Source organism: Diceros bicornis, chromosome 6 (genome assembly GCF_020826845.1).
Source record: "Diceros bicornis minor isolate mBicDic1 chromosome 6, mDicBic1.mat.cur, whole genome shotgun sequence".
NCBI lineage: Eukaryota > Metazoa > Chordata > Mammalia > Perissodactyla > Rhinocerotidae > Diceros > Diceros bicornis.
Window position 1 is genome coordinate 29,252,678 of NC_080745.1, and position 24,012 is coordinate 29,276,689.

At 50.1% G+C, this 24,012-nt stretch overlaps 1 protein-coding gene across 2 annotated transcripts in view; it reads left to right on the forward strand.

Annotated features, from left to right (window-relative positions):
• The window catches only part of DLG5 (discs large MAGUK scaffold protein 5), a 126,876-nt gene that overhangs the window by 35,522 nt on the left and 67,342 nt on the right, over nt 1-24,012 (forward strand). For both annotated transcript variants that reach the window (XM_058543107.1, XM_058543108.1), the window contains exon 2: nt 16,209-16,277. In XM_058543107.1, coding sequence (XP_058399090.1) covers nt 16,209-16,277 — 69 coding nt within the window. The remainder of the gene's footprint in view (nt 1-16,208; nt 16,278-24,012) is intronic.

Sequence of the window (24,012 nt, forward strand, 5' to 3'; positions counted from 1 at the left end):
GTTCACCTTGTGCTGGGGCCGGGGATAGCAGGCACAGTGATCCAGGCTTGGGGGTTTCCGTCCACTGGGAGGTGACTGGGCATGCTCACTGTCAGGGCTACCTGCAGATTGCCAATGGACCAGGAGTTAAGGGGAGACGGGGGTCTTTGGGGGCTGGTGCGCTTTGGTTTCATTTGCTGTACTCTGTGGTTGTGGATGTGGATTTTGGTTTTTTTCTCCTTGCACAAAATAGTGAAATATTTTCTCTGGTTACTCAAGATCAACTTTCTCTCTTGAGGGCTGCCTGTGTATGAAGATAACCCACATCCCTTTGTGGATCCCTTTGTGCATTTGAAATACTTCTCTGATTTCCTCCCCCATTTCCTGGGGTTGCCTTGGGGCAATTCGAAGACCTTGTGTGACCAGATTTTGCCAAGGTTGGGGGTGGGGGGAGCTCTGCTTTCTGTATTTGAGGAAAGAAGGACCATGGGCCTGTTTTTTGAGCATTGCAATATAAGATTGGTATGCACTCAAGTTGAAGGTAAATGTGAGCACTGGATTTGCTGAAATAATAGGTGTGAAACTGGAACATGATGGAAGGCTTTGTTATGGGGAGAGGGATGCTTGAGATGTTTCACTTCATTTGGTGGGGGGTGGGATGGCTGGTAGAAGGAACACTCACTGCTGGAGCATGTCTGTACGGTGAGTCTATAGCCCAAGGTCCCGTCTAGAAACTCCTCATCCCTGCTCTGGGCATGACAAAGGTGAACATGTGATACCTGAGTGGATTTCTGCAGGTGAGTGTATGCAGCTGTCCTTTTTGTAAAACATTGTAAAAGGTCTTGTGGTTTTGGGAATGGACTCTTTCCATCCACTTCTGAAGGTCACCTTTTCAAAATCCACACAATTGCCGTGTAAATAAAGGGTGAACCCTCCTGGATGGTGTTACCTTCTCCGAGAGGAAGTAAAGCGTCCTAGAGCTCTTCTCCGATGAGAATCCATCTGCTTTGGGCTGGGCCTCCCAGAGTCCCCCAGAAGGACCAAACTCTTCTTTACCCTTTCTGTTTCTCAGGGCCTCAGAAAAAGGTAGATGGGAAGAGATCATTGTCCGTTTATTTTTCCCTGAGCCGCCTTTCAGTCCTGGTCCTTTGAAGAATGTTGGAGAAACAGATTGGATTTTAGAGTTAATTCCCATCAGTAATTAATTATAGTGAGCTTGCTAAGACCCGAGCACCATGAAATCGTGTTTCTGTTGGTGGACTGACCGTTAGAAACTACCCAGACCAGGAGTGGTGCATGCCTCCTGTCCTGCCCTCCGCAGACATCACTAATCCATTGTGGGCCCCTTTCCTGATGAGCCCCAGTGTGGCCTTGCTCTTTCCGCACAGTGGTTCAGGCAGTTGTTACGAGATGTGGCGGTTCTTTCGTGATGAACCTCTTGCCTTTTCTGCTCTAATCCAAACCCTTCTATTCTGATGAAGAAACCAAAACCAATTAATTGCCTTATTTAATTGGCAGAGCATCAGTGACCCCCAGATGACCAAATCAAATTCTTTGCCTTCCGTGTCCTACTCCAGCATTTGGTGTGGCAAACTAGCCCCTCCGCCACTCTCTACCCCATTGCCTTCTAGAAGATTTCATTCTCTTGCTCCTCCTGTCCCCTGAGTGCTCTTTCTGTGTCTCTTCCAGAAATTCTTATTCCTTCTCCTGTCCTCACAGCTCGTATGTCCCAGGATTTTGTCCTCTATACGCCTAGAACAATACTTACCGCATGGTTGCTGTTTAAGAAGACCTAGATCTGGCTCTCCTCTTTCCCTCACTTTTTTCTTACCCAAGGGCTTCACATTACCCGTTAGTGACTTTGGGCTTGTCACTCATGTCCTCCAGGCTCTATGGGATGACCCCCAAGTGGACTGCGTTAGCCTGAAACTTTCTCACTACCTCCAGACTCCAGGTTCCAACTGTCAGCAGGCTCTCTGCACAGGGATTTTCTTGAGCACGTTCCACCTGGGTCTCAACAATCTCGTCATCCCTCTTGCCCAGGCTTCTTCTGTTCTCTGCCTCTGCCAACTGCAGTACCTTCCCAGACACCCCGACCCAAACCCCCGGCATCATCCTCCACTTCTCCCCACGGTCTCCCTCATTCCATCCTCCCACCTCTGCACAGTCTCTTGTGTCCCCCCCAGCCCCACCCCATGACCAGTGGTTCAAGGGAGCTCTTGCGGGAGCATGGTACCTGTCCCCTTTACTTCCGGGCCTTCCCTCTTTCCACCTTTCCTGTTCACATTTGTTGGATGCATTTTCCTGAAGCTCATCCCTGCTCTGTTATTGCTGTGCTCAGAAACCTCGGGCATTCTTGAGTTCAGGGTGAGGAGCTGGGGCTTTCGCTTGTAGGAACCAAAGTCCTTGGAGGATTGTGTGAAGCTAGGTGGGGTTTGGACCACCCTGAAGGCCCAAAGATTTTGGATACTATCATGGAGAGGGAGAGAGATAAAGTCCTTGCTTTTTTATTCCCTGTTGTTTTTTTTGGTCCTAATTTTTTTTTCTTTTGGTGGTAAAATACACATAACATAAAATTTACCATCTTAACCATTTTTAAGTATATAGTTAAGTGGTATTAAAAACATTCTTACCGTGCTAGCATTACCACCATCCATCTCCAGAACTCTTTCATCTTGCAAAACTGAAACTATACTCGTTAAACACTAACTCCCTATTTCCCCTCCCCACCCCAGCCCCTGGCAGCCACCATTCTACTCTCTCTCTCTGATTTTGACTACTCTAAGTACTTCATATAAATGGAATCAAACGGTATTTGTCTTCTGGTGACTGGCTTATTTCACTTAGCATAATATCCCTAAAATTCATCCATGTTGTGGAATATGTCCAAATTTCCTAACTTGTTAAGGCTGAGTAATATTCCATTGTATGTGTAGGCCACATTTTGCTTATCCATTCATCCATCAATAGACACTTGTGTTGCTTACACATTTTAGGTATTGTGAATAATGCTGCTATGAACATGGGTATAGGAATATCTCTTTGAGACCCTGCTTTCAGTTTTTTTGGATATATGCCCAGAAGTGGATTTATTGGATCATAACTTTTTTTTTTTAGGAATTGCTAAGTTTAGTAGTGGTTTTCTTTTTTTTTTGTTGTTGAGGAAGATTGGTCCTGAGCTAACATCTGTTGCCAATCTTCCTCTTTTTCTTTTTTCTCCCCAAAGTCTCGGTACCTAGGTGTATATCCTAGTTGTAAGTCCTTCTAGTTCTTCTGTGTGGGGCGCCACCTCAGCATGGCTTGATGAGCCGTGAGTAGGTCCGCGCCCAGGATCCGAACGGGCGAACCCCGGGCTGCTGAAGCGGAATGCGCCAACTCAACCCCTACACCACCAGGCCGGCCACCATAATTTTTAATTTTTTTGGAAACTGCCATACTAGTTTCCACAATGGCTACGCCATTTTACATTCCCACCAACAAGGGTTCTAATTTCTCCGCATCCTTACCAACACTTGTTATTTCTGGTTTTTTGATTGTAGCCATCCTAAAGGGTGTGAGGTGGTATCTCATTGCGGTTTTGATTTGCATTACTCTAATGATTAGTCATGTTGAGCATCTTTTCATGTGCTAATTGGCTATTTGTATACCTTTGGAGAAATGTCTGTTCAAGTCATTTCCCTATTTTTGAATCAGGTTGTTTTTTTGTTGTTGAGTTTTAGTTCTCTATATATTCTCATATTAATTCCTTATCAGATATGTGATTTGCAAATATTTTCTTCCTTTCTGTGGGTTGCCTTTTTACTATGTTTATAGTGTTTTTTGATGCACAAAATTTAAATTTTCATGAAGCCCAATATGTATTTTTTTCTTTTGTTGCCTGTGCTTTTGGTGTCATATCCAAGAAATCATTGCCAAATCCAGTGTCATAGGGCTTTGCCCTATATTTTCTTCTAAGAGTTTTGTAGTTTTTGCTCTTATCTTTAGGATTTTGATTCATTTTGAGTTAATTTTTTTATATGGTGTTAGATGAGGGTCCAGATTTATTCTTTTGCATGTGGATATCCAATTTTCCCAGCATCATTTCTTAAGAAAACTGTGCTTTCCTCATTGAATGATCTGGCACCTGTCAGAAATTATTTGACCATCTATGCAAAAGTTTATATCTGGGCTCCCTATTCTGTTCCATTGGTCGGTATACCTGTCTTTATGTCAGTCCCACACTGTTTTGATTACTGTAGCTTTGTAGTAAGTTTTGAAATCAGGGAGTGTGAGTCCTCCAGCTTTCTTCTTCTTTTCCAAGATTCTTTTGGCTCTTTGGGGTTTCTTGAAATTCTGTGTTAATTTTAGGATAAGTTTTTCTATTTCTGCGAAAAATGTCATTAGGATTTTGATAGGGATTATATTGAGTGTTACATTACTTTGGGTAATATTGGCATCTTAACAAATCCCTTGCTTTTTTATTTCTCTATGTTTGTTGTTGCTGTTTTGTGTTTTGAATAAGAGTGGAAAAAAAGAAGAAGGAATTTCTGGAAGGAAAGAGGCTAGCAGTACAGAGTAGAGGAATGAAGGAGACTGGGAAAGATTCACAGTGGACTCAGGGAGCAGCAAGAGACCTGGGTCTCCTGAGCAGGTTAAAATGTAACATTTGGGAGCAGTTCCTTTACAGTTACAAAGCACTTTGAACATCTGATATTTTATTTGCCCAGCACAACAGTCTGTGAAACACAGATGAAGACTTTTTTTTTTTTTTCCCCTGATCTTGTTGGAAAGGAAGTAATATAGGGTTGGTGGATAAGAGTTGTGTTTGAATCTGTACACTTACTAGGTTTGTGGCCTTGGGCAAGTTGGCCTGTCTGAGTCTGCGTTTTGCCATCTAGAAAATGGGTTGTTAATAGTCCCTTTCTCATAGTGTTATTAGGGAGATTAAATGAAATAATCCATATAAATAGTGTCTTTCCTGCAACAAGTACTCAATAAATATCAGCTTCTCTGAGTAGTCCGAGTGTGGTACTACATTCAAGAAAAACTTGAGCCAAAATATCTAAGGTGCCTAGTGTACATTGGTGGCTCTCCCTAACACTCTCTGACTCATTTCTGTCAGTCTCTGATACCCAGGGAAGTTCAGGGAGTAGGTGGAGTGCAGGGAGTTTGATCAGGAATCGGGAGGGCTGTGTGTCCATCTTAACCTTCACCCTTAAGCAGCCTGGGCGTATCAGGCCGTCTCTCAGCCCTGACAACATGCCTTTCTTTGTGTTCAGTTCCTCTACTTGGCCTGTTGGCTGTCTTCCTAACTCACTGTTTGCTCCTCCTCTGTCTTTGTTGATTCCTCTTTTCACCCCTTAGCCTCGAATGCCCAAGGTTTGTTTCTTGGACCTCTCTGCTGCCATCCCTGTCCACGCTCCCTCCTGGGTTATCCCATCAAGTCTCGTTGCTTTAAATACTAAGCATATGCTGACAATTCCCAAATTATGTGTGCCCAACCTTACCCCTGAACTTCAGACCATATATCCAGCTGCCTGTCTGACATCTCCACTTGGGGGTCTGTAGGTACCTCAAGCATAGGTCGGCCAAACATGAGCTCATGATTCCTCACCTCCCTCCCCACGACTCTTCCTCCTGCAGGGTCCCCTGTCTCAGTGACAACCAACTCCATCCTTCCAGTTTCCAGGCCAAGAAACTTGGAGTCATCTGTCACATCTCTCTCTTTCCTAGTCCACGTTTAGTCTGTCAGCGGATCCTTTCCAGTCTGCCTCCAAAATATCCTGCCCATCCAGCCAGTTCTCGCCAGCCCACTCTTTTCACCCTCGCCCAAGCCACCAGCACGGCTCCCTTGGATTATTGTGTTTGCTGTCTGACTGGTTGTTCTGCTTCCATCCTTCTCTACCTGTGGGCAGTATTCAGTGTAGCAGCCAGTGATCATATTAAAATGTTAGTCAGGGCCGGCCCGGTGGCGCAGCGGTTAAGTACACGTGCTCCGCTGCGGCGGCCTGGGGTTCACAGGTTTGGATCCCAGGCGCGCACTGACGCACCGCTTGTCAAGCCGTGCTGTGATGGTGTCCCATATAGAAATAGAGGAAGATGGGCATGGATGTTAGCCCAGGGCCAGTCTTCCTCAGCAAAAAGAGAAGGATTGGCGTCAGATGTTAACTCAGGGCTGATCTTCCTCATACACACGAAAAAATTGTATGAAAAAACATGTTAGACCTTGTCTCTCCTCTACTCTAAACCTTCCAGAGATTTCCACCTCACTCAGTAAAACTCAGCGTCCTCTCTATGGCCCACAAAGTTCTGCCTGAGTCAGCCCTGCTGTCCCTCTGACCTCATCTGCATCTCCTTCAGGTCACTCCACCTGAGCTACAGCCCTCCTTGCATGGTTTGACCCCACGGCCTTTGCACTCACTGTTCCTCTACCTGGAACAATCTTCCTCCAGTGCTCTGCACTTCCTTCAGGTCTTTGTTCAGATGTGACCTTCTCTGCGAGACCTCTCCTGACCACTGTACCACAGTAGCCACCTCTCCACTCCACCCTAGTCAGCCTCCATTTTACTCTGATGTATTTTTCTTCATGGCACTTATTAACTGATGCAACTTGCATTCGTTTATTGGTTTATTCCTCCACCCCCCACACTCATGTGAGCTCCATGAGGGCAAGGACTCTGTCTCATTCTCTGCCGCATCCCCAGTGCTCCTGGCACGGTGTTCACTAAGCATTTGGTGAACGCATGGGCTCTGTATTCCCTGGGGCAGAGATGCTCACCAAGGGGCTGTGTCTTGTGTGGAGCACCGTTACTCCATCTTTGCAGTGGGCTGACCGATGCCCATGTGTAGTGAGACTAGGAGAACGTGAGCGCAGGGCCTGCTGTGATGCCAAGCATACAGTGAGCACTTAGGCTTGTTCTGTTTGAATGAGAGAACGAGAGATGCGCAAGGGAGGCTGGGGACGGCTTGGAATGGCCACAGCCGGGCAGAATGGTGGAAGGGGAGAGGAGGCTTCCTTACCCTCAAGGTGTGGGGGACAAAGGCACAGGGCTGTATTCAGCTATTGGGAGGGGACGCTCATGTTTGAGGGTCAGGTAACAATGAGAGCTGGTGTCCCTGTGCCTGGCTCTGTCCGCAGGGCTTTACCTGTCTTGACTCATTTAGTCCTGATAACCCATCATTCTTCCTGTTTGATAAACCAGGAAATGACGTGCAGAAAGTAGAAGCAGCTTGCTCAAGGTCACACAGCTCATAAGTGGCAGGCCTGAGCCCAGGTGGTCTGGCCCACAGCCTGCACTTGTGCCAACGCCCTGCGATGGTGGAGGGCAGCACGCTCCTCCCTTTCGAGGAGAGGGCCTCTTCCTCCTTTACTGAGTAGTGGAGAGGGAGTCCCAGTGGAGAGCGAGAGGGAGCCGGCGGTGCCAGCTGCCTTGCAGAGAGCTGCTTCCTGCGCGTCGTGACTTCTGGTGCTGGTCAACGTGTTCCGGGGCGGACGAGCCCACCGTGGGAGTCCGGCTGCAGCATCGTGGAGGCTTGGCTGCCCCATGGTGCCCGTGCTGCCCTGGTTTCCTGTCCCATCTTGGTGTGTCCTCTCTGCTGCTATGCCAGGGGCGTGAGCTGTAGCGAGGGCAGCAGGGCAGGGACACTGTGGCCGTCCCCTCCTCCACTCCCTCATCTGTGTTCCTTGTCTTCGGGGTGCCCATCAGGCTCGGCCGTGTTCATTGATGATGAATGTGCCCCCCTATATCATTGCATTTTAGTAGAGACTCTTGAAGTTTGTCTCAGTCTCCTCCCTCATCCTCCCTCCCAGGGCGGCCACCAGACCCCGCTTTTGGCCTCCTCCTGTGCCTTCCAGGTTTCACCCCGCCCTGCCAGGAGCTGACAGCGGAAAGCAGGGCCTGATTTGGTGGTGGAAAGGCAGAACTGAGAGGTGTTCCGACCTGGCGCGCAGGGTTGATGGTTGTGGTTCCCCCACTGCTCCCCCCTCTGCCCCCCTCATCGTGGAGCTCAGCTCTCTGACAGGGAGACAGAACAAAGAGGGTGGCTCTCATCAGACGCAGCTTTGTGCTTATGCAGAGCCTCCAGGAGCCTTTCCCAGCTGATGGGGGGGAAGCTAGCTTTCTGACTGCTGATGGTTTTTATCTCTGGAAGTTCAACAGACTTCCATCTTCCCTTCTCCACTTGCCAGGGGGAAGAAACCACTACAGTCCAACAGTTAGTGAGAGAGGGATTTTTACTTTAAAGATAGTGAATGATTAATTCTGGGCGTGTGTTTTGTTTCTCCTCCCTTCTCAGATTTTTGCCTTGGCATTTTTGGTGGGAGGTGGGGTGGATCACAGATGACAACACTGACATCTCAGGGCTTGCTCAGGATCAGGTGGGTCCGTTCCTTACTTTACAGATGCTCCCAGAGCCCCGCGAGGAGGGTTCAGGCGGGAGCGCAGCGCCCACAGGCGACCCCAACACCGCCCGGCACAGAGCTCACTCCCACGCCACCAGGTTAGCGCTCCAGTTACCTGGGAAGTGAACACCCCATTCACCTTTGAAAGACAGACTGCTGGTCCTTATCATGACCCCAAAAAGAGGGAATGAGGGCCGGCCCGGTGGCTTAGCGGTTAAGTGCACGCGCTCCGCTGCTGGGGGCCCGGGTTTGGATCCCGGGCGCGCTGGGACGCACCGCTTCTCCGGCCATGCTGAGGCCGCGTCCCACATACAGCAACTAGAAGGTTGTGCAGCTATGACATACAACTATCTACTGGGGCTTTGGGGAAAAAATAAATAAAATAAAATAAAAATTAAAAAAAAAAAAGAACTTTAAAAAAAAAGGGGGAATGAGCCTCATTATTGTGATACTTTCGCAAGTTCATTATTCTTGTTCTAAAACTTTGCAGAGAGTACTACAGCTGTGTCTCAGTTGGGGAAAACTAATATTAAGCCTTAACTTACAAACCTGATACACTGAGGGGTGGATTATGCACCACCGGGGGTGAATCTTTGCCTGACCCCGCTGTGTCGCCAGCCTCCCTGCACATGTCAGGGGGATGGCGATGTTCCCACCCTGAGGTGGGCTTGTAGGGCGCACCAAGCAGGACTTCCTTGATTGATGCATCAGACTGCGGCTGTTCCACTCTGGGGCCACGGTCACCTCATACCTCCCTGAAATGGTAGGGCTTGTCAGCCTCCAAGTGTGGGTCTCAGGGTCCACAGCCTTGGCCTATTTTTTTTTTTTTTTTTTTTTTGCTGAGGAAGATTTGCCCTGGGCTAACATCTGTTGTCAATCTTCCTCTTTTTGCTTGAGGAACGTTAGCCCTGAGCTAACATCTGTGACAGTCTTCCTCTACTTTATATGTGGGACACCACCACAGTGTGGCTGGTGAGTGGTGAAGGTCTGTGCCCCGGATCCAAACCTGTGAACCCGGGCTACCGAAGCAGAGCATGCAGAACTTGAACCACTTGGCCATGGGGCTGGGCCCTTGGGCTATGTTTTTTATTTTATTTTATTGAGGTCATAGTAGTTTATATCATTGTGAAATTTCAGTTGTACATTATTGTTTGTCAGTCACTATATATATGTGCCCCTTTACCCCTTATGCCCACCCCCCAACCCCCTTCCCCTCTGGTGACCACTAATCTGTTCTCTTTGTCCACGAGTTAGTTTATCTTCCACATATGAGTGAAATCATAGGGGTTTGTCTTTCTCTGTCTGGCTTATCTCACTTAAAATCATACCCTCAAGTTCCATCCATGTTGTTGCAAATGGGATGGTTTTGTCTTTTTTTATGGCTGAGTAGTATTCCATTGTGTGTGTGTGTGTGTGTGTGTGTGTGTGTGTGTACACACACACACACACCACATCTTCTTTATCCAGTTTATCGAGATGGGCACTTGGGTTGCTTCCATGTCTTGGCTATTGTGAATAATGCTTTGGGCTGTGTTTTTATTTTATTTATTTTTTTGTGAGGAAGATCAGCCCTGAGCTAACATCCATGCTAATGCTCCTCTTTTTGCTGAGGAAGACCGGCTCTGAGCTAACATCTATTGCCAATCCTCCTCCTTTTTTTTTGCCCCCCAAAGCCCCAGTAGACAGTTGCGCATCATAGTTGCACATCCTTCTAGTTGCTGTATGTGGGACGCGGCCTCAGCATGGCCGGACAGGCAGTGCGTCGGTGTGTGCCCAGGATCCGAACCCGGGCTGCCAGTAGAGGAGTGTGCGCACTCAACTGCTAAGCCACAGGGCCAACCCCCAAGGGCCATGTTTTTAAAGGCAAGGAGGCTGAGGCCCTAGGGAGGGGCATGGCTGCACGGAACTGTGGTTCTGCAGAAGGGCTTCTTAGCAGCCAAAGGAGCCCACCCTCCCAGCACCTCCCAAGGTCCTCAGAAGCAGGGAAGGTGGCTCTGCAGGAGGTGGCCAGCGCATAGCACTTTTTGGTCTCTCACCTTCTTCCTCATCTCTGCAGCTCACGGAGTCCAGGGCCCTGGAGTGAGGGTGCCCACGCCTGGGGACCTGCCTGCGCTCCCAGCAGGGGCATGGGCGTGGGGTGGGCAGGTTGCAGCGGTGCATGTCAGGGCTGTGAAGCCGTGGCTCCTCCCCATCTCTTCTTCCCACTTTTAGTCTCCACGCCTGGCTCACTCGCAGTGCCTGTCGAGTGTCCTCTTGGTGGGGGAGGAGGACAGGGAGAGGACAAGCCCACTCTTGGGGGATCCAGGCTGGGAGGCACTGGGCAGGGCTGGCTCTGCTCTGAGATTCTCACTTGCACAGGGGAACAGGTTCTGCCCATGGCTCCTCCAGGCTGACCTGGCTTCTCAGGTGCTTGTCGTCCACCATCCTCTAGGGCCAGCTCCAGCTGCTTCCTCTGTGAAGTCTCCCCTGACTGCTAGACCTTTAGAGCCGGGCAGCAGCGTTGTATATAGGGATCAGGAGCACAGGCTTAGGGCTGCACTGCCTGGGTTTGTTTCCTGTTTGCCCCCTTAGTCACTCGCCCACGACCTTAAGCAAGTTACTTAATTTTTCTAACCCTTAAAGGTTTCCTCCCCTGTAAATGGCCTGAAGACAACTCAGGGCTGATGTGAGATTAACTGAGACAGCACAAGCAGAGTGGTTAGCACATCCCAGCACTTAACAGTGCTCAGTGCCTGTTAGCTGCTGTTATTACCGTTAGTGGGGGCCATGCAGTCCAGCACTTCGTCATCATGGACTGTGCGACCTCGTCGCTCTAGTACAGCTTTCAGTTTAGGTAATAGAGGATTGAGAATGACAGGTTGGAGGGTCTGGTGACCGTGATAGCAGCAGCTAACACTTAGAGCTGGCCGTGCCAGGTGCTGCTTTAAGCCCCTTTCATATTAACTCAGGGCTGATCCTCTAGGAGGTAAGTGCTCCCCTTTATCCCATTTTACAGATAAGCACATGGAGGCGGGGGTGGCTGAGTGACGTAGCTGAGGACACACAGCTGCTAAGTGGCAGAGTTGGGAGTTGAACCCAGGCAGGTTGGTGCCCTGCCGGTATTCTAGTCATTGCTGCCTCGATTTACAGACGAGGGCCCCAGGCTCAGAGAGGGGAGGACCTGCCATGGAGTGTCACAGCAGGTGAGCACCCTCCTCAGCCCCGGCTTGTCTGCATCTACCAGACCTGGCTCAGTGCCTTGCAGGGCCCAGGCACGCGTCGGGAACCTGATGGACGCGTGCGAGTAGGAGAGTGAGTGGACGCCCTCGGTCATTCCCTTGCAACTGTGATTCCTCAGGGGTGAGCTGGGAGAGGGGACCAGGGTGGGGCAGGTGGCCTGGTGGCTTCCTCGCTGGGCCAGGCAGCACCTCCCTGCCAGAGGCCTCAGGGAATACAGCTTGCCGCCTTCCTCCCCCTGCCCAGGTGCTGGGGAGGCACGGAGGTGGGGCATGCCCTCCCACAGCCAGAGCTGTCTCAGGTCACCAGAGCTGCGTCTCGGGTCACTGCACAGGCCAGCCTCTCCTGGCCCTCCTGGAGCACAGGGAGGACTCTGCGTGCTGGCTCAAGGCTGGAACAAGTCCCTTCAGCGTCGCGGGTTTCATGGGAAGGAAGTGTGAGTCACTGGGGCCTTTACAAGCTCCAGGTGAATGGAGGGGTGTGTTGGGGACACTCTCCTGTCTCTCTTGTCCCCACAGGCTGTGGGAGGGGGCCTCAGAGGGCTGGGGCATTCCGTTACTGCTTGGGTGATTTTACTGGAAGTTCTTTTGAAGTGGTCTCCATGACCCAGTGGGGCTGAGTCACAGAGTAAACACAATTAGCCGGGGCCGCTGGGCTGTTGGGAAGGACGCAGACAATGGATGGCCCAGGCTGGTCCCAGAGAGTCTGCCTAGAGAGTGTGCCGGTGCTCTCCTAGGGCTTCTGCCATAGCTTCCGTTTGCGTCCCACCTGCTGGCTCCAGTCAGCTTTGGTGCCCTGCATTCATTCCAGCTGTGGGCCACATACCCTGGGGGCTTGTTAGAAATGCAGGGTCTCAGGCCCCCCCCTAATCTTCCCACTCAGAACCTGCAGTTTGACCAGATCCCCAGGTAACTGCTATGACAGTAAAGAAGGCTTTGCGTCAGTCTCCGGTCCACACGTCCATGAAAACCTGGTCTCATGCTCTGCTCTCCTTTTCTGGAAACGTTTCCAGATCATCCGACTTTCTCTGGGTCCCCTCAGGTCCTTTGCACAGGCTTGCCTGAGTTTGTGGGGAGTGTCCTGAGGCGGCAGTGTGCTGCTGGCCTGTGGGGGTGGATGGGGAGGGAGTCGGGGCAGTGCCGGGGCAGAGCCGGGCTACTTGGAGAGCCCATGTTAGTTCGGGCCGCTCTCTGGGGTGGAGCGTGTGCCTTAGGTTCCGGGGCAGGTGGGTGCAGAGGCCTTCAGGGGAGCTGCTGGGGGAAGAGTCTCCAACGTGGCCTGAGGCTGGGAGGGGCTGGGAAGTGTGCGCCGGGGCTCCTGTTGGCCTCCAGATTCGATTGTGAAACCCCAGAGGTAGATGACGCTCGACACCCGCCCCTCAGAAGCCACCAGCTTTGAAAGGACACCGCGTGACTTGGAGGAGAGTGACTCCTTTTGCCTTTTCCCGACAGTCCCGACCACACAGGCGTTTTAAGACAACAATAGATGCAGAGACAAAGCATGACCAAGACAATGTCGTCTTTGGGCCTTTTTTTTCCCCCTGAATGACGTCTAAGGCCCTGGGAACACTGTAAAAACTGGGCCCTGGCCAATTTTCATCGCTCCCTGCCGGCCCCACCCCCAGCTCCCAGGAGCTTTGCCGGCCAACTTGGGGGTGGTGGTGCCCAGAGATGCAGATAAAGATGTCATGCCGCCCCCGGGTCAGCCCCCAGAGCCCTGGCAGGACTTTAGGGACAGGGAAGAGGAACAGAACGGTGGTTGGCCAGTTGATTCCCCCAGCCGGGGAGGGGACGGGCGGAGAGAGAGAAGGGTGTCTGCCAAGATTAATTAACAGTGGAAACTCGCCATGGGGGAGGAGAGACAATTTGAAGGGGAAGGCAATTTACTGGAAGATGGGGTGCTGCTGATGCCAGTGAGAAAGAAGCAAGGCGATCCTGCAGGAGCGTCTGCGGAGCATGGGCTGCGGTGTTGTCACCAGGACTGGGTTGAGCTCAGAGATTTCGGAGGCATGAGTGGGACAGTTTATTTGTGCCTGCTTTTCTGAGGAGGTGTCTTTTGAAAACAGTCCATCCACTCACCAGCCGGCTAGCCTTCGTTGCCCCCATAAAGGAAAAAAAAAATTCAGAAAATGACGATTGAGCTCAGAAAATAGGCATTGTGTTGTGTTCTTGTCCTTTATGAGATATCAAGGGATTGCCTGAGTTGCATCTGAATGTTTCACAGTCCTTTTTTTTTGTGTGTGTGTGAGGAAGATCAGCCCTGAGCTAACATCCATGCCAATCCTCCTCTTTTTGCTGAGGAAGACCTGCCCTGAGCTAACATCCATGCCCATCTTCTTCCACTTTATATGGGACGTCGCCACAGCATGGCCTGACAAGCGGTGCGTAGGTGCGCGCCCGGGATCCGAACCTGCGAACCCCGGGCCGCCACAGCGAAGCGCGCGCGCTTAACCACTACGTCACTGGGCCGGCCCCCCACAGATCTTCAAGGAACACTTAACATTTATGGTATGGGAAGAGAGATGATTTGAGAAATTTGTGATGCTCATTGTTTTGAGACAAAAGTGCAGAGATGCTGAATGGATAGCAAAATGAATCGTGTGGGTTGAACTTGGCATACAGGAGGTATTTTATTGAACATTGGTTATTTATTTTTTAGTAGGATCAAGGAATTTCAGGGCTGAACCGAGTTTTCTGTTTCCATCTCCTTTCAAATGATGTGCCAATCCCCGCTGTGATATCCCTGCCGGGTGCGCATGGGCCTCCCGTGAGGTGAAGGCGAGTGTTGGGGAGCCCCCTACCCCCAGGTCTGTTCAGACTGAGACAGCGCTGACCATTGGGCCATCCTGACTCATTTAGAGCTGCAGCATGTCCAGCATCTGCCTGCTGTTCCCAGTTCTGCTGCTGGAGGAGGCCATGTCGGATCAATTGTATCTGTTCTCACAGGCTTGTTTGAAGACAAAACCCCTGCCCACTCCCCTGGTCATCCTCTTCAGTTCACACTAAACACCCGCAGGTTCTTCAGAGTCTCAGAAAATTCCGTAACGAGGCTGCCGGTTCTTCCTGGCCACTGTCCTAGTTCTTGCCATTGCCAAAGTCCCTTTTTTCTTGTTTTCTCTTTTTTCTCTCTCCTTTCATGTGTCTTTTGGTGGGCACACCTGCTGGGTCATCTGCACACTGGCTCTCTGCCCTCCATGTGTGATCTCCATCTCCTCCCCCAAGTCATCCCCTTCCCCTTGGGGTCTCTCCTGTCCCCCTGATGGTCTCCCCCCATCAGTTTCCCTCCTGCTCTCCCTCTCCCCTGTATATCTTCATCTTGTCATCTCTTTTCTTTCTCTTCTGAGGGTGTGCAGATATAGAGTGTAGTCAAGAGTTGAGATGGGAGAGAACCGGTTAAATTTGGCCCCCACATTTCTGGTCCTGGAGCCCAGGACCTCATTAGTTCTTGGCGGCTTTCTGACACCAAAGCCCTAAGGCTTGTTCAAAGGCTTTATTGCAGAAATCCCGTCTCGGGCTCACCCACTTTGCCCAGTACACACACCTCTTCAGTGTATAGTTCTTTTGGTTCCCAGAAGAAAACATTGCATTCCTCTCATTATCTTGTTTTATTTGACCCACCATCTCTGCATGTTGTGCTTTTTTTTCGACTCGCAATTTAGTCTGAGTTGGTTTGCCCTCCCTCTTCATTTTGTGTCACCCGTAGTCTTGATAAGCAAAGCACACTTTCTGTTTCCATTGATCAGTGGAAACTGTAATCGCTTAAATGGGATGGGGAAAGGACCTTACAAGCCGTCTGGTTGAACCTCTTCATTTTACAGACCAGGAAATAGAGTTCCAGAAACCTGAAGCAACTTGTTCAGCATCACCCAGTTACTCGCACGTGGATGAGAGCTGGTTTCAGAAACTGGGTTTCCTGACCCAGAGGTTTTTCCTGATGCCAGGAGGGTAACATGCTGGCTTTGAAAATATTTGAATTTAAACCAAACCACGGTGGGAGTGTATCCATAAGTAGGAGCTAACAACATTAAGTGTGAAAAAAAAAAAAAAAAAAAGCACGTGCTACTCCCTGGCTTTGGTGACAGTGTAATTGCTCATAATTTTATGAGTAATTTTTAGTAAAGTAACAGACACTGACTGAATTATTAAGGACTGAGCTCAAATACTATTAGAACTTTAGTGCAGAATAGTCAGACGAACAAATAGTTCATAGATGTTTAATTTATGCTCTGTTACCCTCTGCATGGAAGCCAGAATCATATTGATAAAAATCTGTAGGAAATCCCCAGACCCCACTTTAACCTGGGGCATGTTGCTCCCTTGCTAAGCCTTTCCCCAGATGTCCCAACAAGAAGCCAGCTGACTGACCCCAAGTTCCCCTCTGCCCTCACATAGATCAGTCTCCAGAGCAGGGGGTGTCGGAAGATGAGGCAGGAGGCCAGGCAGAAACACCGCAGACTGGACCCTGCTGACTGCACCTCCCCTGCCTGGCCCCTTGGATCTGATTTCTAGTCCCTGCTGCGATGTGGGCTCTCAGCCTGGTGTTGACTGAAGATCAGTTGGTCTGCCGTGGTTTGGGGTATAGACAAGAGACTCCTTTGGGGTTGGTAACAAATGGTCTCCCCTTCTGTCCGCAGGCTCCACCTACAGCGTCTTGTCCATTATGCCCTCAGACTCAGAAAGCAGCAGCTCCCTCAGCAGTGTGGGTGAGTACCACCTTCCCGGGCACCCTTCTTCCTGGAGGACACTGGGTGGGTCAGGGTCTGGGTGCGAGCCAGGGCAGCCCTGGGTTCATGGGATGGGAAATTGGTCTTCACCTGTCAGATCATTCATGGGGTCATCTTCTGTTGATTCCATTCAGGTTTTCTCTCATCGGTGATATGTCCTCTTAACGGAGGAGGGCAGAAGTCTGGCTCTGGGTTAGAAGGGAGGTGGGTGCTGGGGAGGCACCTGTTTTGCTGTTTCTTCATCTTGTCAGGGCATAGGACTTCTGAGTGAGCCCGTTGCCCCCTACCCAAGGCCCTAGGCTCGTCCATGAGACTGGCCCCTTTTGAGACTGTCCTTTCTAAACAGGAGCAGCCCACTGGGCAGTGCGTTGCCCTGGGGACAGGAGTAGCCAGTCCGTGCTAAAATGGATGTGTTTAGTGAAACCATTCCAAAACAGATGTGTGAGGCCGGCCCTGCTTTCACTTCACTGAAGACGTCACTGGGACCAGACGTCCCAGGAAGGTTGTCTTAGTCTCCCAGGCTTCCCACACCTCTGTGGCCCACTCTCTGTGTTCCATGCCCTCTGTTTAATGCCCTTTGTGTGGTTTCTGATGTCTTGACCTCACCTTGGTGGATGGATACACCTTCAGTGTGAGTCCTGGAGGTTTTGAGTCAGAATGGCTCACAGAGATCATCTGGTCCAATTATTTTGTTTTCTTCCGTTTGGACAGATGGGGAAATTTACGCTCCGAGAGGGGAGTCTCATGCCAGAGATTCCAGAACTAGCCAGGGGCAGACCTTTCATGTGTTAATTTGACTGACACTTATAGAACACCACCAGTGTGCCAGAAGTGGGTTTGGGACGTAGTGGTGAATAGGCAGATGTGGTCCCTGGGCTTGTGGATCTTAGGGTCTATGGGGGAGACAGTTAAATGAGTGAGCACAATAAGTGAGGTCAGAGTGGTGAGAAGGGAAGGCAGGTACCAGTAGGGGGTACTGTGTTCATTGGCTAGGGCTACCATAACAAAGTGCCACAAACTGAGTGGCTTACACCACAGAAATTTATTCTCTCACAGTTCTGGAGGCCAGAAGTCTGAGATCACGGTGTCGGCAAGGCCGTGCCCCCTCTGAAGGCTCTGGGGAGGGGTCTGTTCCAGGCTCTCTCCTTGCTTCTGGTGGCATGCTGGCAATCTTTGACGCTCCTTGGCTTGTAGATGCATCTCTGTCTCCATCTTCACATGATGTTCTCACTTTGTGTCTGTCTCCAAATTTCCCCTTGTACAGAGGACACCAGTCCCATTGGTTTGGGGGCCCACCCTACTCCAGTATGTCTTAACTTGATCATCTGTAAAGACCATTTTTCCAAATAAGGTCACGTTCACATTTATTGGGGATTAGGACCTCAGCATCTTTTTGGGAGACACAGTCCCTCATCTTGTCCAGGGTTCGGGGAGGCCTCTTCTGGGACCACGATTCAGAGCGCCTGACAGTCTTTACCACTTCTTCCTGCCTGCTTTGGGTCCGTGAGACACATTGATTGAATGATGGGATTGTCCGAATTTTGGACTTGGGCCTGGCTTTCGGGAAGCGTGTGGCGTGGGGTGGGGCAGTCAGGATGAGGAGAGCAGTAAGGTGGGGCTTTGTAAAACCAAGAGCTGGTTGAGCCCTGACTGCACCTCTTGCCTCTCTCATACCTCCCCACCCTTTCCGGTCCCTGTGCCTCTTGGGAACAAGGTACAATAATCTAACTGATATCTGACAAACTCGTTCACACTGACACTTACAGCAGTACCTTTCCTAGGAGCATTTGTATTTTAAAAAGGGGGCTCCAGAGAGAGGTGTTGCTTAAACCCCAGCGAGGGTTGTTAATGAGGAGTTTCAAGCCTGAGTAGGAAGTTCTTTCTTGTGCAGCTGGACCTTTGCGTACTCTGGAGGAAGCGTCGTTGTCAGTGACCCACCATTTGGTTCTGCACATGTCTGAAGCTGGTTGGGCCCCTGGGATGGCGGGGTCAGCAGTGTCCCCAGATACTTGTTAGCAGACAGAGAGCAGTGTTCTGCTGTGCTCCCTGTAGCAGGCCGCGGTCGGCTCACTGTCTGTGCCCAGATCTTGGAAGCTGAAAGACCTGGTTGCATCCCTTCAGGTCAAACCCTCTTCAGGTTACCAGGAGCCGAGTTTGCTTCTCTTGCTCTTCTGCGTGCAGTTGACATTGCCCTTGGGGGTGTAGCCCCATCCTTCTGCCCGCCGACTTGAATGTCCTCGTGGCTGTATTGGCCAGGAGGCCTTTGGCTGCAGCAGTAGAAAATACCTGCCCCCACTGCCTTAAACAACAAGGAAATGTGTGATCTCACACAGGGAGAAGCGCCGAGCTTGGGCCAAGTGCACCGGGATGTGGGTCTGCGATCCTCCGTGTGGTCCACCCCCTCACGCTGATGGCAGGGCATCTGTAGCAGTTCCAGCCATCACATCTAGAGCTGACAGTGCCCAGGGCTGCAATGTCTGTTATGGGAGCCACTAACCACAGGTGGCTATTTAAATTCAAATGAGTTAAAATGAAATAAAATTCAAATCACTCATTTCAACAGTCACACTAGCCACATTTCAAGTGCTCCATAGCCACCTGTGGCTAGTGGCTACCATATTGGACAGAGCAGATTAAAGAACATCTCCATCATTACAAGTGGTCCAGAGGACGAAGAGGGGCATCTCCTCTGGTGTCTCCTTATGAGCAAAGAAGCCTTCCACAGAAGTCCCTCGGCTCAGTCTCCTCTCACTGACCACAACTGAGTCACTACTTGTGGTTCGTGCAGTGTGGTTCCTGGACTAGCAGCATCCAGGCACTTGTTAGAAATGCAGGTTTCCTGGGGCTGGCCTGGTGGCGCAAGCGGTTAAGTGTGCGCACTCTGCTGCGGCGGCCCAGGGTTCACTGGTTCGGATCCCAGGCACGCACCAATGCACTGCTTGTTGAGCCATGCTGTGGCGGCGTCCCATATAAAGGGGAGGAAGATAGGCATGGATGTTAGCCCAGCGCCAGTCTTCCTCAGCAAAAAGAGGAGGATTGGCAGATGTTAGCTCAGGACTGATCTTCCTCACAAAAAAAAAAAAAAAAAAGAAATGCAGGTTCCCGAGCTACATCAGATACTCTAAGGGTGGGGCCCAGCATCCACACTTAACAGCCCTCCAGGTTTGAGATGGGCTAGACTAACCTAATCCCTGACAAGAGAACTGAAATGTCTGTGGCTGGCTTGGACTAGCCCTTGGAGTGGGGTGAATTGGAGGTCAGCCACAGGACCACTGTGGCATGTCCTGGAGAATTCCTCCTGGCTCAGCCTCACCTAATGACAGGCACAGCCCTGCCTTCCCAGCCTTCACAGGTGCACCACAGCCCTGGCAGAGTGGAGCTGGTAAGTCAGGTGGAGACTGGCTGGGTTTGTTTGTTCATGGTTTTTCTCCATGAACCTGTAGAAAGGCAAGAGCAAGGCCTCATAATAAAAACACCACCTCCACTTTCTCACTTATATCTTCCTAGCAAAGAACATTTGGGAAAAGAACAGCAAGTTATATTCAGCATACGAGAAGATTGGTAGATGAAGCCTTGGGTATACAGCATTTTTTTTTTTTTTTTGCTGAGGAAGGTTGACCCTGAGCTAACATCTGTGCCAATCTTCTATTTTGTATACGGGACGCCGCCACGGCATGGCTTGACGAGCGGTGCATAGGTCCGCACCCGGGATCCGAACCTGTGAACCGTGGGTTGCCGTAGCAGAGAGCGCAAACTTAATGACTACGCCACCAGGCTGGCCCCTATACAGCAGTTTCTAAGCGACAGCTAGTACCTGGCCAGCTCCCCTGGTTAGCGTTAGATCCCCAGGTGGTCTGTCCCTTTTCAGCTCTCCAGCTTGACCCTACTAATAACTCATCGTGCCTTTGCTAATTAACAGTCTTAACGGTTGCAGTGTCTTTCTGCAGAGGCCTTTCCAGGCAGTTTTCATCAGCTAAGCGCATGTGGCTTCTTTGAGGCCTTCCTCCACCCAATGCGGCCTGTTAGTAAGTATCCTGCTCCCAGTGGGGAGGCCCCCCGGATCTGCCCAGGACATGCACGCTTGTTTCAGGCAGTCAATATTTTTTCCTCCCCATTCATCCTGACCTAATTTCTCAGGTGCCTTTTATTTCTCATCTTGGATAAATGGGAAGTTTTAAGGAGAAGAGATAATCTTAGGCGGCATTTATAAAATAAGCCTTAAATTTCATGCAAATTGAGATATCAGGAGAGATTTCCCATTAAGCAGAGAGGTCCCCTGGTTTGTTGTCAGAAGGAGCTGAAGGGCTTCCTTTGTATCCCAGTGAAGGTTCCTTGAAAGTACAGCTTCTGGTTGGTAGAGGAAGGTCATTTGGAGGCATGCTGTCGCCTGACTCCCTGTGCCCTCTGACCCTTCCTTCTCTGCTCCTTTTGGGTCAGGCGCCTGTTTGCCCTCAGTTCATCAGACGAATGGGAGCACCTTCTGCTCTTGGAGCACGTGCTCAGTGCTCATAGGGATCACGGGGAGGCCTGGCCCCTGATCTTAGAGTCTGGCCAGGTGTCTCAGTCCATCCAGGCTGCTGTAACAATACCATACAAGACTGGGGGGCTTAGAAACAGAAATTTATCTCTCACAGTTCTGAGGCTGGGAAGTCCAACACCAAGGCAGATTCAGAGTCTGGTGGGGCCCACTTCCTGGTTCATAGACGGCATCTTCCGGCTGTAACCTCACATGGCAAAAGAAGGGAGAGAGCTCTCTGGGGTCCCTTTTATGAAGGGCACTAATCCTTTTCATGAGGGCTCCACCCTCATGACCTAATCACCCTAAAAGCTCCGCCTCCTAATACCACACCTTGGGGGTCAGGATTTTAACATAGAAATTTTGGGGAGACAAACATTCAGACCCAGACCATAGCACCAGAGAGGTAAGTGACTGGCCATTCTGGCCTGTGTAAAACAGAAAGAAAGAAATAGCTCTGGGGAAGGAGCAGTTATTTCTGATGAGGGAGGTCAGAGTAAGTTTTGAGGAGGAGGTGGCCCTTGAGTTGGACCTTCCAGGAATGGTACTCCAGACACAGGAGGAGGCAGGAAGCAGTAGGCCGTCATTGTGTGTCTTGGTTTGGGTTTCTTCGAAGTAAACCCTGAGTCAGGGATTTGAGAGCAAGTAGCTTATCTGGGAGGAGATCTGGGAGCTGGCAAGACTGCAGCTGCTGTGTTGGGATCTAACCTCCTTTCACTTTAACTCCTGGGAGGAGCTGAGCTGCGGGCCTGTACTGACCAGGGAGGGCATCCCCTTGGGCTTCCGTAGTTAGAGGAAGGGGCCCTCCCTGTGTTTCACCAATGGGTGATGCCTTTAAATGCAATGGCTACTGGACAGCCAATAAAACAAGCGAGAAAAAGTCACTCTGACCAGCAAATGCAACTTGGGTCTAGACCAGAGGTTCTGTAACTTTATCAGGCATCAGAATCACCCAGAGGGGAGAGCCAGCTTCACCACCAGGGTTTCTGATTCAGTAGGTCTGGGAGGGGCCTGATATATGCATTTCTAACAAGTTCTCTCCTGAAGCTGGTTCAGGATGTGGAACTGCGTCTCTCCCAGTGGCTCTGCTCTCCTGGGCTGGAGGTGAGGATGGCTTGGGTTTGCTCACCGCTGCCTGTGATTGACCACGTTCTGCCGCTGCTTTGCTTCTCCCTGTCAGCCAGGGCCTGGAGGTGGCCAAGATGTTTACCTGGGCATCCCCACTCCACCTGACCACTTTTGGCCAGTGCCAGTTTTCTCCTTGGCTTCTGGCACCATAGGCCCACAGGGCTCTGAAGGAGAGTTGCGACCTGTCCAGCTGTAAATAAGATCGAGGGAGTGGCCCTCAGGGTCAGCTGGAGCGTGGTGAGGAGGGAGCTAAGGAAAAAGAGGCTTATGGCCAAGAAGACCACCCAGCTGCCGGGCTGCTTGCGAGCGTCAGTGGTCTGTGGAGGTGGCTACACCAGCCAGGGCGACTGGGAGGAGGAGCCAGGACCCTTGTGATGGTGAAAGGGGCTCTGCTGCGGTTCTGCTCCTGTTCTCCCTCTCACACCAAGGCCTGTGCCAGCTCTCTTGGCATCTGCCAGCACCCCTTTTGGGGCCATTGTAGTCCAATCTAAATCCCTTACCCCCTGGATCCCATCCTGGACACCAAAAGGAAAAAGAAAACATGCCCTCTTCTCAAGTGTGTTCCAGATTTGGAAAGAGGAAGGAGTGAAGTCAGGGAGAGTGGACAGGTCGGCATTTGAATCCTAAAGGAACAGCTGCATGGGGTAGGAGAACTGAGGGAAAGGCTTCTGGCGTTTTTGTGGACAATTCACTTGAAGTTAATTTTTATTTTCCTTGTTATTTAAAATGTTTCCTATAACTGCAGTGACTGAGGGAGTTGACAATCCATATCTCTTCACCAGTCACTCCTGGGATGATGGCTTCAGTTTAGGGCACCACAAGTTTTATTTTTAACTTAAAAAAAAATTTAAAAATCATATTCATCGAGGTATAAATTACATGCAGTAAAATTTATCCTTTTTAGTGTATAGTTCAGTGAGTTTTGACAAACACATATGGTCATTTAACCACCACTACAATACAGAACAGTTCCTTCACTCCCCAAAATTTCCTTCTGTGACTTTGTAGTCAGCTTTTCTTTCTTCCACCCCCAGTCCCTGGCAACCACTGATCTCTTTTCTGTCCCTATAGTTTTGTCTTTGCCCAAATGTCGTATAAATAGAATCATATAGTATGTAGCCTTTGAGTCTGGCTTCTCGTACTTAGCATAAGGCATTCGAGAGTCACCCACGCTCTTGTGTGTGTTGGTTAGTTGTTATCCGTAGTTCATTCCTTTTCATTGCTGAGTAGTATTCCATTGATGAGTGTAACACTGGTTTATCCATTCACCAGTTCTTATAAACAGTTGTGTGCTGGTTTTTGTGTGAATGTAAATTTTCATTTCTCGTGTGTAAATACCTAGGAGTGGGATTACTGGGTGGTATGGTACGTGCCTGTTTAATTTGATAAAGGACTGCCAAAGTGTTTTCTAAAGTGGTGTACCATTTCGTATTTCTAGCAGCAATGTTTGAGAATTTCAGTTTCTCTGCATCTGTGCTAGCATTTGGTGGTGTCACTTTTTAATTTTAGCTATTCTGTAGAGCTAAAGGGACTTGGTAGTTGTCTTTAAATACTTGCAGGTTTATTATGTGGAAGAGGAATTACAGTTGTACCTTATGGCCCTTAGGGGTAGATCTAGGGTCAGTGGGGGAGGTAGAGAGAGAGAGATTTGAACTCAGTACAGAGAGTAATTTTGTGAGGAGAGATTAGATAGGCTTTGCTATGTAGTGAGCTCCTTCAGTGCAGAGGAGGTCAAACAGTCTTGGTGGCTATTTGGGGGATTGCAAATAGGCACCTCCAGCATGGGCATCAGACACATGTCCAGAGGAAACCCCACCTGTCAGAGCCGGGTCAGTTACTGCCAATCAGATGACAACCGTTTGGATGGGAGGACTGCATCATCTTCACGACGTCTTTCAACCCTGAGATGCAAGCAAAAAGAGAAAAACTGTATTTTTAGTTAAATGGGGATGGAGAGGATTTGCTATTAGTCTGGAACTTCTTGGCTTAGCACATCTTGGGATTCTTCTTGAGGTCCCCTGTGGCCCTCCTCCACCCTCCACCTTCCTCATTGTGAAAGGACGGGGGCAT